The sequence below is a fragment of the Octopus bimaculoides genome, chromosome 5 (genome assembly GCF_001194135.2).
Source record: "Octopus bimaculoides isolate UCB-OBI-ISO-001 chromosome 5, ASM119413v2, whole genome shotgun sequence".
NCBI classification, from domain to species: Eukaryota; Metazoa; Mollusca; class Cephalopoda; order Octopoda; family Octopodidae; genus Octopus; species Octopus bimaculoides.
Genome location: NC_068985.1, coordinates 66532200 through 66550467, shown reverse-complemented (window position 1 = coordinate 66550467; position 18268 = coordinate 66532200). Strand labels below are relative to the sequence as shown.

At 36.8% G+C, this 18268-nt stretch overlaps 1 protein-coding gene across 1 annotated transcript in view; it reads left to right on the top strand.

The window, feature by feature from the left end:
* Positions 1–18268, top strand: part of LOC106881961 (uncharacterized) — a 48434-nt gene that overhangs the window by 16874 nt on the left and 13292 nt on the right. The window contains exons 3-4 of the mRNA XM_014932494.2: positions 12619–12699; positions 17942–18016. Coding sequence (XP_014787980.1) covers positions 17942–18016 — 75 coding nt within the window. The 5' untranslated portion in view covers positions 12619–12699. The remainder of the gene's footprint in view (positions 1–12618; positions 12700–17941; positions 18017–18268) is intronic.

The window sequence follows — 18268 nt, the reverse complement described above, 5'->3', positions numbered from 1 at the left end:
ATATACGACGGGCTTCTTTCAGTTTAACAATTGCTAGTAAGCTCTGTAGTTTTTAGTCATTTTTGGCAAAGAGCTTTAAATCAAACATGTTAAAAAGAGATGATTCATGTTTTTATCAGACATTTTATAGTCATACTGTACAACATCGAGTAATTGCGAGAGAAGTATCTAGGCTAGAAAAAAGAGGAATGTTGCTAGAGACGCACACTGGAAAATGCCACATGAAATTCTTGCATCTCCAGCATTAAGATATTTATTGTCACTGTTGAAAGCCATAGTGGTTCTCCATGATTTCATACTTACAGACAAGAAATTTCGCGGAGTAGATGCTATTTTATACATCTGTTGACATTTCTTAATCCAGCTATGTGGTAGACCTTTACGAGCTTTCTTCTTCTTCTTCTTATTATTATTATTATTATTATTATTATTATTATTATTATTATTATTATTATTATTATTATTGTTATGATTATTATTATTATTATTATTATTATTATTATAATTATTATTATTATGAAAGACTTTCGGATAATTCTTAATTACTGGTTATTCTTTACTTGAAAGCAAGCAGTAACAAATCAACAAAAGGTTTCAGGTAGTGCCTTCTCCTGTGACTCAAAAATACAATACTCCCCTTAGAATATGAGCTGTACCAAACAATGGTGTCTTCTGAATCACTTCAAGCCTGACAGTAGCTCCAATATTCTTAATATGCTTTTCAAAACCCTTGGAAACTGCTCCTAGTGCTACAATTACCACCGGTATCACCATTAATTTTCCTCACGTCCCATAACTTTGCTATCTTGTTCCGCAGTGGCTGGTATTTCTCACTCTTTTCTGTTTCCTTACATTTCATCCTCGAATCCCCTGGTATTGCAAAATCTATTTTCTATGCCTCTTTTTAATCTTTATGGATGATCAATAAACTAGCCGTCTCGCCTCTATGACTTAATCACACTGTTAAATCTCAGGGTATTTTGTAAAATCTATTATTATTATTATTATTATTATTATTATTATTATTATTATTATTATTATGGTGGTGAGGGCGCATTTCCTAGTGGTTAGGGCTTGCACTCACGATCGTCAGATCGTGATTTCAATTTCTACACCGGGTGGTGCATTGTGTTCTGGAGCAAAACACTTCAAAAATATTTTTTTTCCTTTCGAAAAATTTCTTATAATAATTTAATATGGCGGAGCTCTCTTCGGCAAACCAGCAAGAGAGGCTAAAACAAAATAACATTTTGCATCTGCTACCCCGCCTGCTCCCCAAGATATGGAAATAGGCGGTAACAACAACAACAGTTGCAGCAGCAGCACCAGCAAAAAATCCACAAGAGAGTAAGAGCAAAGAAGAATAAAAGAGGAGGGAAAATGCTTCCAACATAACATTTGCCCTTTCGACTGCCGTTTCCGCTACTAGTAAGACTACAGCAGCCAGTGGGAACAAAAAATAAAAATGACAAACCGAGCCTAAATGGGCCAGCTGCCGCAGTGGAACAAGCACACGACAGCAAGTGATTTGAAAAATGCAAGAAGCTATGTGAGCATATATAATGGGAGAGAAGTAGTTCTGAATACTCCTCAAACTGACGTAGAAGTCACAATGAAAAAATAATCCCCTATAATCGTATGGATGTGAAAAGTCGGAATTTGAAGCGAGCCCTCAGCAACAATTTCATAAGGTCTTCCGTCCAATCTAAGACATAGGTTACGAAAATTAAGCGTTATGGAACGGTAGACGTAAGATGGGCTACAGAAGAAGGGGCTTGAAAATAACTCAACCACCACACTGAGAGACAATGATCTCTTCTTAATACCCATATGTCTGAGTCGCAGAGTGGAAGGAATAAAAACCACAGAAATCCAACTAGAAATAAATATCCACTGGTTGTTAGCAGTTGTCCTCATGAACATGGAAGACAAGGCGAATATCTTAAAGGTAAGGAAAATGCAACAGCAAAAATCGATGGGGCAAACAAAGTAATTATGGGTTCAATTAGATTTTGAAAGTATGTAATCCATACCGGACCTTATAAATTTGCCAGATGGCAACAAGCTCCATGTGGTCGTTGAAGGCAGGGACACAAAACATCTAAAAGCCTTCTGCCAAAAACCAAAAAAGGAAGACTCCTCCCCCACCCCCACCCCACCCCCACATACATACATTTCTGTCAACGGCCGAACACCAACGAAGATAGGTAGCCGCAACATCACCAACAACAGAACCAACACCGACAACCTTCTAAGCATCAGCAACAACTGTGACTACAATATCCACAGAAGCAACACCACTGCCAACAACAAAAACATTTAAGGTTATCTCAACAAATAGAAATTATAGCCAGCACTGATTTCTCTACTACATTTCGTATGTGCGACGTCAGATGTAAACAAGCAACGAGACTGAAGGTGGAAAATAGGTACTGTGTGTATGTCCCATATTTCACTGGATTTTGTCCCTTCATCAGCTCACATCTGATCAATTGGTCATCCTTCAACACATTGCTTAATAGTCACTATATATAGAGGTGCAGAATTATTGGATAAACCAATTTACATATTAAACGCATTCCTGGAAGCTGGTACGTGAATACTAATGACTTGTAGGTACGTGATTTGAGAAAATGAAATTATCAGAAGGCATTTTTGGAAGTTGACCTAACACAGATTTACTTAAAGAGAGGATAACACAGTGTAATAAATAAATAAATAAAGATAATTATGATTTTCTCTTGTGTATAACGATGTGTGCGACAATAGAAAGAGCGATCTGCTAGAGTGATGCTGGCAGAGAAAAGACTTACCTTACTAATGAGCAGTAACAAACCATGCGTTGTGTGAATGAGAAAATACAATAAGTCGTTTACAAGTGAGTGTATATGTAACCAATCAACGTGTCAGTTGATGACCGCGTGTTAACCTTCCAGCTTCGAGGTAGCAACTGAAAGTTTTCTTTTAAGTTTTCGCGCCCTTCGACTGGGCGGAAGTTGTCATGTGTATTCCTCCACCGCTAGCTTTTAAAGGGCAGAGGAACGCATTACCTGTATGTCGTTACGCAAGGGCGAAATAGTTAGATTTCCCTGCTACAGATACCCTCCCCAGACTATAAGTCTATAAAAGCAGTCGGGGATTGTAGAACGCTAAGCACGTATTAAAATACAAGACAATAATAATTTGAACATTGTAAACAAAGAAGCATGCAAACAACGGTCTAGAACCGGAAAAATTTTTTTACCAGAGTTCCATCTGATCGTGGAAAAAATGGTATAAGCAAAATATTGAATATTCACAAACATATGTAACAGGAAAAAGAGACCCAGAAAGCAAAAACAAATGTACACAATAATAATAAGGAAGCTGAAGGAAGACCTTCGTAGTTTGCTGTCCAGGTATGTGGAGATAACGCAGATAACAACGGAGGAAAAACGAGATGCAATGATGGGCTGCACAGGGTGCAAATCGCCCGGTTGGATGATCTACCCTACGAGCTTTACTATTATATGCCAGATTGTCTGTAGGCCTCTTAGCAGATATCAAGCCAAACTGGTAGCGGAACGGGAGGATTCTTATTTCTGCGAGCCGAGGAACGGTGGTACTGCTGAGAAAGGACACATAGTCAGGGAATCAAATAGAAAATGTTCAGCCAATATGACTGCTGAACGCAGACTTCAAAGTTTTGGTCAAGGTTCTAACGAAGAGGCTGACACTTGTCGTCGAGGAACTGATTGGTGAAACGCAAACATGCACCATCCCCAGCAGATCCATCCACAACAACCTCCACATCATGCAAAACAGCATAGACAGAGAGGGTAATGAAGTTGGCATGGATGGGGCGCTGATCAATTTGGATCAATCTAAAACCTATGATAGGGTTGACCATGAATATTTGGCGGCCGGTTTTGGTCCCGTTTTTCGTGGCTGGATCGCAGCAATTGGCAGCGTTATTTTCTCGGTAGTTCGGGTGAAAGGTTACCTATTGGAACAGTTTAGCATCATATGCTCGGCCCGTCAAGCATGTCTCTTCACGTCGTCTCTCTTGCTTGTGATGGCTCTAGAGCCACTACTGCGCAAACTGGAGGCATGAATAGGCATCCCGCGCAAGCTAAGACATGAAAATACGAGGGCGTGCCATGAGCAAAACTCAAACAGGAGAAGTTAATGATCGTGAAACTCAGCACCTGGAGAGGCAGGTGCATTCCTTCTAACAGCCTCGTGGGCCGCTAAAGAAGGACCATTTTAATTGTTCGGGGTCTATTTTCCAGGTAAAGAATTGGGACGTGACGAGCAGGGTAGCCGATCTCACCTACTAATCAGCTTTGCGAAAGGTATCCCTAAAACTTCGGGTGAAGATAGTGAATGCTTATATTGCATCCGTCATCTACTTACCGCCTCACTGTCGTGCCCTGTCCCGGTTCGGGTCTGACCAAACTTGAGCGCTTAATTTTCCCACTTTCTGCAGAAGGGACGTGTTCCACTGCGAAAGCGTCCCATTTACTTTCAACACTCGCTAAATGAACGACTGGTCATGTCGTGACTATTGATGCGCAGGCATGCGCTGAGGTTGCGACATTTCCAGCGCTTCCTAGACGTTGTTCATATCTGTCACCGTTTGTCAGGTACGATTACTCATAGCTTTTCTTTAACTGAGCTACAGTCCTAGAACAAGCGTAGACTGAGACAGGGCACCTGGTACTTAGAATATCGTCAGACGCTCACACTCCTCTGTCAGTCAGAAGTTCTACTTTGGCTTTTTATAGAAGGTTAGTGGCGGGTAATTGCGATGACCTTCTCGAGGAGACTCTGGACATTGACGAGAATGATTTGGTTGGTATGTTCCGGAGAACTCTCGGGCCGCGACCTATGGATAATTTCCAACCTTGGAGAGACCAGGATAAAAGTTTCGAATATACCATCAGAAATAGATTTCTGGTGAGTGCAAACCTGTTTTGTATAGTGAAAATCAACATTCTTAGCGATATAAAAACGCCGAAAGGAAAATTACATCGGGATGTATTTAGAGATCTTGTATTAGGTGAAATCTGAGGTACTGGACAAGACCCTTAATAGAGACCCCAGGAGAGCAGAAAATGTTATTTGTAATGCAGAGTAGAAGGCCCAAGAGCGAACTGCTGTTGAAGCACTAATCACATCAATGCTATCTACCCAACAATAAGCAAATGACAGAAAACAAAGACTTAACCTAGTGCCACCACCAGAAGACCAACAACATGAAATACACCGGCAGTTTAAACAGCAACAGGATCCGACTACGGCAATAGCGATTACCGCACGAATTAGGAACAATACCTACAACTTCTACTGCAACAGCAAAAGCCATCAGTTGATGCAACAGCAACAACATCGAACAATACACCGTCTTCATTAAGTTATACTTCTTTTATTGTATCTCGACATACAATAGCAACGAATTAAAAGGTATCTTCTTTAGCAGAAATCAATACCTTTCCAGGGAAATTAGACAGAATATGTATGCATGTATTTATTTGGGTATGTAAACCTAGAAGTTTCCCTAATGCATTTCTTCAATCTAAGCATCACACAGAAACACACACACCAATACACACACCAATACACACACATACGTGTGTATGTAGGTATGTGTGTGTATGTATATAGTTATGTGTGTGTATGTATGCATGTATATATATCTATCTATCTACTGGAGTGAACACGTTACAATGAAGTAGAGAAATTTGAAAAGACAACACGAAACCGGTTATTTCTCAAAATACAATGTTTATATACCAAAACGATTTTATAACATTTTTCTAACATTTTTCTGACATAATTTAAATATATACTTTAACCATGTAACACAAGCCTTCTGTAGTTTTTTCACTTGTATTATCTTTTATATATAGATATATATACATACCCTGACACGCAGATGCACAAACAATAAAGATACAAATATAAATTATCGCAATAATCATACACAAACATTCACGATTGCACGAAATTACATATTTCAATATATGTATAAACAAACGCCGGAAAACGGAGATTGGGGAAGGGGAGAATATTCTGGATTTCTAGTTATGTTGCTTTTCGAAGGTACAAAGGAAAAAATTGTTTATTACTTTTTTCAAAATGATTGAAATTTATTAACTTCAAGATACAATCCATGTAGTATTTTTATAGATCTTAAGTGTATCTTTATTCAATACAATATCTAAAATTATCACATGTATATTAAATACTTAATATCAATAGATTTATGATTTGGGAGTAAACATTTTCAGGCAATTTCTATCGGTTACTTATTTCGTTATTGCCCACAAGGGGATAAATATAGAGGGGACAAACAAGGACAGACAAAGGGATTAAGTCGATTACATCGACCCCAGTGCGTAACTGATACTTAATTTATCGACCCCGAAAGGATGAAAGGCAAAGTCGACCTCGGCGGAATTTGAACTCAGAATGTAACGGCAGACGAAATACTGCTAAACATTTCACCCGGCGTGCTAACGTTTCTGCCAAGTCACTGTCGTGGCAATTTCTATTGGTTTCTTTTGACGACAAAGACATACGCATACACACATACATACACACACACTGACATTACATACATACATACATACATACATACATACACACGATAAACTTTCAGTTTTCGTGTATCAAAAACACTGACAAGGCTTTGGCCGGCCCGACGGTGTAGCAGAAGAAACCTGCCCAAGAGCCACATATCTATGCCTGGAACTATGTTTCTGAGACGCAAGCTTCTTACAACGCAGCCACGCCTAGATATCCACCAACGAATTACTTAATATCTTCTGATGCAACTATAACCTTCAATATATAAAAATGTTGATTTGACGTTTAATAATTTATATTAGTTTAGTTTGGTTAGTTTAGTTAGTCCACTTTATTCCGTCGGGAGAATAAAGCTGCGACTGTTTCATATCAGTGGACCTAACCTTGGGCTACCTCCTTGATTTCAGATCAAGTCTTCTTAGGTCGTCCAACTTTCCTCTTTCCTTCAGGTTGCAAGTCTAACACTTGCCTTGCAACGCTGCTTATAGCTCTTCTTAGAGAGTGACTCGAACCAGCCGAAAATTTCCTTTCTAAAATTTCTTGAATGATGGGAGTTTGTTCGTTGTCACACAGACTTCTGTTTGAAATTTTGTTCAGTTACCAGATCTTCAGGATATAGCGCAGATATATGTTGATGAAAGTCTGTAGATTACTCTTTATGCCTTTAGTGATCCCCTAAGTTTCTGACCCGTAAAGAAGAACGGTCTTGTTGAAATTAAAAATGCGGAGTTTTACTATGAATAAGATGGTTTTGGATTTTCACACCGGTCGAAAGCTGTTGAAAACACACCAGGCCATGCTGATCCTGGGCTTCACAGCCTCTTTTTTTCCACCCATCTTTGTTATACAAACTTTTTCGGTCTCTGGAAGAGGTTCGGTGCCAATTCGGATTGGTTCCTAGTGACAGGTGTTTAGACTCATAACTTACGTCTTGTTCTAGTTCACTGTTTTCATTTTCTCTTCAGCTAACGTCGTGACCGTGGACTGCATCTCCTAGTGGGTATATTATTGCAACCCTATATCATCTGCATAACAGATATCTTCTAATCGCTTCATGGCTGTCCATCTGATTCCAGTCTCACTTCTTGATGTTATCTCATTCTTGACCCAGTCTGTTGCGAACAAAAATATCATTGGTGGCACTAGGCAGCCTTGCCTTACACTAGTTGGAATCGCGAAAGCGTCTATTAGTTTTGTCATTGTGGATAACCTGGATAGTGGGACCGTCATAAAACTGTTGAGTGATGCTGATGATTTCCAGTGGAATACCACAATGCTGCATCAGTCTCCAAATTACTCCCCTGTCCACGCTGTGGAAGGCTTTCTCTAAATCAACGAAGGCGGTGAAAAGCAGATTCTGGAACTCAATCGATGTCCCGATGATGATGCGCAAAGTGGTTATATGGTTTATGTAGGACTTATTTTGGCAGAATCCTACTTGCTTGGGCTTCAACTTATCCGCCGCTCTCTTCAATCCCCCTAGTACCTAACTGGCGATGGACAGTAGCATGACTACTCATCAGTTATTGCAGGTAGTCAACTCGCTTTTCTTAGGTACCTTAAACAGATAGCCCTTTTCTTATTCTAGTAGTGGATGCAGCATATCAGCGGCTGATTCTCTATGGAACCTTAGCACATCTGCTCAGATAACGTTTAAACCCGGAGATTTACCGTTCCTGAGAGATACGATGGTATTGGTGGTCTCAGCCTTTGTAGGTTGACTCGTATTTACATTATATTTTGTTTACATTAATTTTTCAACCAGCAACTGTTTATAGTGTAAACTCCATCTTCGTGTTATTTATACGATTCATATATATTCTATTAATGCATCATAACTAGTAAGCACAACGACGTTAACAGTTAAATCAGTCATAGTATATTACTTTTATATATTTTGAACGCTATATTAAGAGACAAAGCTTAACAAACAAACATATTGCTGTTCAGTAAAGAACGACTCAAATCACATGGTATTACAAGCCTGTCCCTTTGAGTTAAACATACAAACAGACGAGCTTCTCAAAAGTGTTCGTCGCACAATGTGAATCAGACATTAATTTCTTGTGGAACTGACTGAGCAATGCGGTGTATATGGCACTCTCCTTTTGCATTAAAGGTTTGACTCTCAAAGAAATATATCAGGTTGGACTTAAGGAATATTTACGAAGGGCAGAAAGTTATTATGTAGCACGACACATAAGCATGAAACATGAGCATGAACTAGTTATCGTTGATATAAAAATGATCTATACAGTTCAGAGAATGTTCCTAGCTCAATAATACGTAATACAAACGTATGCTTGTCGCAAGGAAACACTACTGCCGCTGTTTAAAAGACGTTAGTGTGTACCTAATCAGCATTTCCTATTACTTTAAATATTTGTGTCGCAATTATTCTATAGAGTCTACATTTAAAACACTGGCATTTCGCATTGGGTACAAGTCTCGGCTCTCTTTCCAGCTGGTGTTATATGTTATATTATTTCCCTCCGGAAAGATTATCCTACAAAGTATGCAGACGCTCGTAATAGGTTCACACCATCGAGCGGAGATATTCATAGCGATCTTGGCAATTTGGGGTAAGAAGATATGGGGTATCCGAATGAGTTATATGGATGAATAATAAAATTCAGGTGAGTGTTGAGGGTAAACACTTCTACATTCAGAAACTATTTACCGCCAACTGCCAACCAGATTTGTGGCCACCAAGTAGTTCTATTTACATTGCATTAGAATTTGAAGAGAGCAGAGTTTGATACAACGGTTTACTATAAAACTCTATTAATATGGATCACCTTCTAAGTAGTGAAGTTAAATAATGGAATTGTTGATTTGTATATGTTGATTTGGAGTAGGGTGATATGGATATAATGGTTATGGGGTAATCAAAGTAACCGATAATGTTTCATTCATGCACGTTTAAATATTGAGATCAATGCTAAGACGGCAGAGATCAGAGTGTGGTATTCATGGACACGTGATTTTCAACTGGTATAAGTTTGATACATATTTCAATTGACGATCCATTCATATTGATGGTAATGTGGAAGAATTTGCGGCGGAAGAATTTGCAAACTCTGTGTTTTTATTCATTTGTAGGAAAAGGCCAAACTTGCGGTAGAGAAAAGAGACATCAAATCTGGAGTGTGTGATTTTCACTTAATATATATATGAACTTTACAGGGTTTTGGTGAAGAAATTTGAGGAATCTATGTGAGGACGTTCTCTGAAACCCTTGATGTCTTGATTGATGTCATGGACATAATACTGATACCTCCGAATTTCTCTAAATAGAATGAACAGTTGTTTGTAATGCTGCAAAGTTTATGTCTGTTTGTTAAATTGCATTTACTTGTGGTCACAGAGAACTGTATGCTCTCGACCTGATTAGTTAACCTAATGTAAGAATTCAAAGATATTCAGACTAAAAAAAAATGTTTTGCAAAGGTAATAAGACTTCAATATCGGAAATGTATATCTTAAGAAATATGTATATTTAAATGGAAAAACAAATCTGTTCAAAAAGGTTCAATAAAATGTCGAAACTTTAAATTTTTCTAAAGAATAGTCATTTTACAAAAACAAAAAAATGTTTAATAAAAAGTTCAACCCGTAAAAGTTAGAAACTAGAATCGAAAAAATAAAAACAAAATTAATTGGCGTTTTGTTGCAATTTTTGAAAAAAGATTTAACAATAAACTCTTCTCTTCTCTTCCTCCTCTTTCTTTTCCCTTTAACCCTCCACTCCATTTTCCAATTCTTTCTCTTTATCTTAGTCATCATGATTCTTCCCAGACCTATCTCTCGTTCATGCTTCTTCTCCCTCTTCTACTTTTCTTTTTCTCTCTTCTTTCTTCTTTTCCTTTTCTCTTCTTCATTCAATTATTCAACTTCTTCCATCTTTCCTCTTCGAACAGCTCATTATCCTCCTACCTAGACCTATCTTTGTGTCATATTTCTCCTCTCCTCCTCCCCTCCTTTTTCTCTTCTCTCTTCCAGTCCGTTAAGTGTCTCCTTCTGTCCTTAATCCCCATCAAATGCTTCTACTTGTGCTTCTAAAAGAAATGATAAAGCTGATCTTCATTTCCTAATAAAGAGTGGTTGAAGTGGTGTCATTTCCCCGCTTTTAGAAATAAGATGTCTTTGTTAATTAGATGAGCATTTCAAACAGTGCACCAAAATGCCAATTGAAATTTATTTTTTCGATTCTACTTTCTAAATTTTGAAGGTTCAACCTTTTATTAAACCTTTTTCTGTAAAACAATTTTGTTTTAGCAAAATTTAAAATTTGAACATTTTATTGAACACTTTTTCTGTAAAACAGCAAATTTTAGCATTTAAATTTCCTGTCTTCTAAGATTATATTATATCATATATTATTTAGATTATCATTCAAATATCATAGCCATCCTTAGCCCAATTTCTGGTTCACCTCCACACCACGTTTAGGTGATTGTTTGTGTTTTTATGGGGGAAAGGCCACCACTGATTTTTAATTTTTATTTTATGATTATCATTTAGGCTTGTTATTTCATTTCAATTAAATTTTATAAAGAGATAGTAGGAAGTGATTTGAGGGCAATCTGGGTGCTATTTCTAACAGATCGAGCGACCACTTTGTCTCACATACTAAAATCTGTACCTCCCTCTGTTCAGGCTATTCAGGTTACCCTGGAGCCCAGTAAAAAGAAAGACAAATACTAATTTAATGAATTAATGAGAATTCGGACATGGTGTTAATTAAATTTGACCTGGCGATGATCACCGGAAAGAAGAGACAAAGCATAACCAGAATGGAGACATGACCAGGTGGCCGATTTAACTTCTCTAATGTTGTGACGTAGAGATTATTAGGCAGAGTAGACTGGAAAGAAAGGGTAGTAAAGCATATTTGGTAGGTAGAGGAAAGTAAGAGAGGAAGAGAGGAGTTCAGCAGTAGGAGGAGGAAGAGTGTCAGAGGGAAATGCAAGCGAAAATACAGAGAAAGACAGAAATAGAGATAGAGAGACAGACAGACCGACAGACCGATAGACAGATATATATAGAGAGGGGAGGACACATAGATAGACAGGAGGATTGACAGAGAATTGACAGAAAGTGAAGGAGATTAAGTTGAAAAGCGAGTAAACAAAAATAGAGAGTGGAAGGATGGAAGAGAGAAAAGCAAACAGAAGACACAGACAAAGCGACAGACGGACAGACAGAAATATAGAGGGGATGATTGAGAGAAAGGGGGAAAGAATAAGTAGAAGAGAGAGTAAATAAATATAGAGAGAAGAGTGAGAGAGGATAAGTAAGAGTAAAATAGATAGCCGATCGGAATGTGAATATGAAGAGGTTCTTGAGTAAATAATGTTAAAAAAATTTTATGATTATTATTATAATTATTAATTATTATGCTATAAAACTTATATGAAAATAAATTTTATATAATACAATGAATATATTAAGTGTATGTAGTTTTAACCAAGTTTAAGAAAGTTAATGGGAATTAAAAATTGAAAAAAATCGATATTTTTAATGCGCGATTAGGTTACGGAATTATAGTCAAGACTCGTTTGAGCTCGAGCCAACATTTTGTTGGGTTGAGCAATAAATGTGCTTGACCACTTAGAAATCGTCAATGAGAAATAATTTATAATATATTTTGTTTGTATATTAGAGATAGTAATGATATACAAACAATAATAAAATTCAGTTGGTAGTTCTAATAGAAGTAGCTATGTACCTCGAAAAAGCATAGATTAATAGCTGTAAAAAGTTTGGAGTCATTTTATGATAAATATGCTTCAAGTAAGTTGGGATGCTCACTACTAAAACTTTTTCAACTTTGGTCAAATAACTATTTATCTTTCAATGAATATTGGTGATTTATTTCACCATTTATTAATTTATATAACATTTAGTCGTTTTTCGCATAATCGTAGTTATGAGTGTATTTTATTGCAAAAGTGTAATGTCTTATTAATTATATTCCAAAGCAAATGACGTCATAAATGAGAAAATTTTGTATCATATATATATATATTTATTTTTGTTCTGTAGGATCAGAATCGGCAATTATCTATTACACATTTCGATAGTTTTCGGATATCAAAAAGTACACAGTTGAATAGAACTTTCCAGTTGAGTATATTTTATAAATATTATATCTTTCATTGATTTATAACAATGTAAAGAAGCTTTGCATTTCTGCAAAACTCGTAATATTCATGTTATTTTTTAAAAAGAAAACACTATGTTTTGTACGCTAGAAAATTTGAATTCAATTGAAATATGAAATTTCCACATCAAAAATCGGGACGACTTTTGTCGTTTACTATGAAGTGAGAATTGAATAAGTAGATATTTGGTAGACGTTGATTTTTGGCCATCCAGTTTTATTTGTTTTTTTCTTGGACTATTTTCATCCGTATATCATTCAAGTTAGCATGTGATCTTACAATGTTTTTTAATGTTAGAAATACAGAGTAGATTCTATTATATTGATATCCCTTCTACAGCATATTTGACAGCATCGCCGCCATCATCATCATGTTTATCATAATCCTAATGATTATCATCATCATCGTCAACATCGTCGTCATCATCAACAGCATCTCCATCATCCTCACCATCATCATCACAATGCTCAGCAGCAGCATCTACATTGTCTTCATCGTCATCATCGTCATCACCATCATTGTGTAAGTGCTACTTACGTATCGGATAAGATGGTGCCCGCATCGTACCACATATCGCCTCCATGAACTGCCCACTCAGTCATTTAACCAGGATCAGTATTTTCTTCATGAATCCAGTTGACTGTTACATACATGCAGAATATCTGGGTGTTGATACAAGCTAGAGACTAAACTAGTGATTCGCTGTTTACACCTGTAGGGGAATATGATGTGAGAGGCTGCCTTTAAGCTTATAAACACAAGTGAAATTTGTAATCGCATCATCAACTTAATATTCTTGATTATCTTTTATCCGTAAATCTATGTAATAATCTGCTTGTTCGTTCGCCCGTTATGCTTTAGTTAATAAGAGACGTGGAGGTGGAGTGAGTGAGTGGTGGAGTAAAAGTGAGAGAGAGGGGAGAAAAGTGAGTAGAGAAGAAAGAAGTGAGGAAGAAGTAGAAAAAGATGTATAATAAGGCTAAATGCGTCACGTTATTAGTTGAAGATAGGCAAAAATCGAGAGAAAAGACGGTGAGAAAAAAGAGGGAGAGAGAAGAATTAACGACGTGATGTAGGGTGGAGAGGGAAAGATAAAGAGAAAGAGATATGCTAGACAGGGGAGGCAATTACACTAAGAGAGTGAGAGAGGCAGATAGCATTTCTATTGTCAGAATAGAGATACATCGACAGCAATGAAATGAAATGAGCTTTGTTACTGAAAACTAGAGCAATGATACAGAATAGAGATACATCAACAGCAATGAAATGAAATTAGCTTTGTTACTGAAAACTAGAGCAATGATAGTGGTGGTGGTCGTCGTTGTTGTTTTGGTGGGGCATTTTTGATAGTGAAAAGAATTTTTTCATTGAATTAAGTCTATAATATTATTTTTCTACCTGTTCGTTCACACTTTAAGATTTAGTTCATTAGAGAGAAGGAGGAGGTGGAGTGAGAGAGAGGAAGAGGGAATGTGAGAGTGACTAAGAAAGCCAGTAGATGCATTATACTACCACTCATGTGGTTAATGAAAGTGAGAAATGAAGAGAAAGAGAGAACTGTTAAAGACATGAAGTGGGGAATTACATGGTTGAAAAAGTTTGTTAAAGAGGTAGAGTAAAAAAGAGAAATTTAAAGTGCTTAGCAGAGAAAAGAAATTTTAAATCATATAACATGTTATTGTGACTGGAGGTGAAATAACATAGCGAAATAAAAAATTAAAATAGATATCATCCTTCCTTTCTTAGACTGTGCTGCTGCTCTTAGAAGTTCGGTCATCAGCGACTTAACGGCAAGTAGATCTGGTGAATGTTCTTTGGTTATAGACAGAACAAATGTAAGGCGGGAACTATCCAGAAAACTTAAATCCCTGCAGCAGGAAGGGTGGCCGCTTAAACCACTGTTTGCTGTGTATTTTGATAGGAGAGTCACAACACTCATAAGTGAACAAATGGGAAAATATTTCGTAAGAAAACAATTCAAGAACATTTTTCATTGATAAAGAAACTTAAGTTCCGCTATCTTGGGCACTTTGCTGTTAAAACGGGTTCTGCAATACAACCACATGGTAGCTGTAGTTTTCGATGGTACTGCAGCTAATACAGGGTCAAAAGGACACATCCTTAGACATTTAGATGATAAATTGAAGAAGCCATTATATTGGTTTGTGTATCAGCTCCACGCAAATGAGCTTCCCTTAAGCCATCTTATTAACGATCTCGACAGAAAAACTACCGGGCCTCGTGGATTTCTTGGGCCGATTGGTAAGAGACTGGGGCGATTTGAAGCACTAAGTGTTGTGAAATTTAATCAGATTCCATCAGTAGACAGAAATGATCTAAGCACTGATCATTTCTGAATGGAAACTTTTCATCTGAAATAGCCTGTAAAATAGCACATTCTCGAAGGTTTACCACTGCAAATCGTATGCTACGGTTGGCTGTTGTCACCAAGAATCCTTCTAATACGAGGAAATTAATTGTTGCTTGCATAATGAAAGTTTGTACCAATGTAGTTCACAATTAAATGCAATTCTTCCTCAGAAAATAGGGCTCTAAATGTGTTCAAGACAAATGTGTCTTCGAGAGAAATGGACCAAGCGGTCAAGACATGTTATTTCCAGTTATACAATGGCATGCTTTCGGCGCGCACCCAGAAGATATTTTACTGGCTATGATAAACGAGGAACCGAGACACATTCGAGAACTAGCATGAAGGCGCATAAGGCAGGCTCGAACACAGTATAAAGGGAAGTCTGTGCGACCTTTCAAAATTCCTACCCTAAACTTAGCTGCCTCAAACTACATGGACATAATTAACTGGAAGAACACTATTGTTACTGACCACCTCTTATACAAGCATTTTTCGATGCAGAAATCTATACCTTCATTGAATAGCGGCATTTGATGCAACTGGAAAAATCACCGTGCCTCACCCAAGCTGTGGAGAGATGTGTAAAACTCGTGAGAGAAGTAACATCTAACGTTTGTGGTGAGAACAGTCGAGACGGTTTTATTAGGAGTCGAATCGAATCAAGAGAAAAAATTCCGGTGATCTAGACAAAAGAGGACTTCAAATTGAAAGGTAATACAGCAATAATCAATTAGAATTGTTTAGTTTTATCTATTTTGAACATAACAAACAATTAGGATTATGTGGTTTAAGGAATTTCCAAATCAACAAATCTTTGAATGTTCCATTCTTTACTGGAGAGTCAGATGCTAATTCTCATCTACGATAAACATTAATTGACTTTATTACTGGAACGAAAAGGAATGCACGGCAGCGATTCGTATTATTTGGTGACAGAGAATTATTTCGAATAAATTGGAAATGTTATTTATTTTATCACCAAAATGAGTCAAGAATCAAAAATTGGTTTACGCGTAATTTTATTCTAGTGTGTGTGTAATCTAGCCCTCATGTAACAAATATTTTCGTTTACCTAATATTAAAAATAATAAAGAAAACAAAGTCGAAAAGTCTATTTATTTAACATAATTTTGAAATTTCAAGTGCGTTGTGGAGCTTGAAGATATAAATTCTAGAGCTTGTGATTTTAACAGTTTTGTTTCTAAAGAATTTTGTAAAGGTTAATTAATTAGTAACAATGAATGTAAAAATAAAAGGAGGAACTGCAAACATGCTACAAATTGATTTTTCGTTTATTATTCAAAACCTTAAGTGCGCTGCCGCGCTTGAGGCTGTTAATTTACGAACTTCAGATTTCAGCACAGTTGTTTTTAAAGGATTTTGCAATAAAAAATATATTCACAAAAACATATTTCAAAAATCTATGTAAAAAGTACCTTTTACACTCCACCCTAATACCTTTCTTATAATTTTCACAAATCTCGGTGTGTACACCGGTATTTGAATGTAATGTTTCATGTAACTGGTGCCTGCATTTATATTTCAGATTTATAAAGCGGAAAACAATATTTAGCAATCAGTTATGTAATGTTTTTGCCGTGATGATAGGATTTATTTTTTCTTCATCCATTTAAATACATTCAATATGTGTTAGACCGAGCTATTTGTCCAGCCTTCGTTTCTAGACCATAGTATGAGTGCATTTGACATCGAAAATAGAAAATAAAATTAGCCATTTGACACCCTAGACAGAAATGTGTACCAATATTGTTGTTTTAGGAAAATATAATCTTTTGTATTTTATAACATCATTTTCGCAAATGTTATCATAAATGTGAAATATGTGAACTTGTTTTACTTGTTATTACTTTGATTTATACAGGGTGTTCAAGTTAAATTTGACAGTTTGCATAAAATGTAAAGAAAACGCAATCTCCCAGCCAAAAAATAAAAGTATTTTAAGAAATCAAAAAATATCGACTAGGCGATAACAGTTTACTCAAAGTAGCTCCCCTCTGCGTCCACCACGGCCTCAAGACAGCTTCAGAACCTGGAGCATGCGGTTCTCACTGTTTCCTTGGGGAGATCTTCGAACATCTACTTGATTTATGCCACCAGCCGGCCATAGGGTTGTAGGCAAAGCGGTTGGTGAATGATTGTCCACATTCTACAGCAGTTTCACGTTGTCGTTTCTATTGAGCCTAAGAATTTGTTCAAAGCCGTGCAGCGGCGTGACGTCCCTCTCACTGGAGACACAACCAAGGAACATAAGAGACTGGGGAAACTTGGTTTTCAGGATGTCCAAGATACGTCTTATAACTTCGACATTCTTCACTGAGGAGCAGTCATGTTGTCGGCATTCTGATATATGGCGCGAATCCCCATGATACAAATAACTTTTTTCCAATATTCAGATGGTCAGCAATCCTGTGTCAGATGGCTTTGTCTTTACTAAGATTTTAATCTTTATGTTCTCCAACGCTATTCACTGTTCACTAATATTGCAAGCTATTCTTGAAAAAAGGAGACATATTATCTTCAAAATTTATCCCAAACAATTTACGAAGGAATTCTTGAAGTCACAGCGAATTAATTATGTTTCATTGCACTTACCCAGGTAAGCAAACGTGCCAGAAAAGTTACAAGACTGCGGATACGCAAAAAGCTTTATCCATATATGCCATAGGGCCGTATCGCTTTGAATACATGTTTAATGGGATTTTTAAATAATTGGAACGTTATTTTAATGAAAAGATTTACGTCAATAATGTTTTTCCCAGATAGTTTTATTACCTGTTGATTGATGTTATTTAAAATATTTCATCTTCAACAGATGTCTTATATCAAAGAACCAGAGTATTCGTTGGCGTCCGGTAATGTTCATCCTAATCAATGTTTCGAAGAAGTGGTAAGTTTAAGAGACATTTTATATTATTATATATATTGCCTCACCTCATTCCCTCATTCTCAGGTCATTTTCTGCTCGTTAATGTATAACCTTAGGGTATCATATGCATAAGAAGCTAAGCTTTCCTAAATTCATTACCTAAAGAAACTCGGAGCATTGTTGCCAATAAATATGCATAGGTATATATTAATGCATACACATGCGCAAATACACGCACACATACATAGACACACACACACACACACACACACA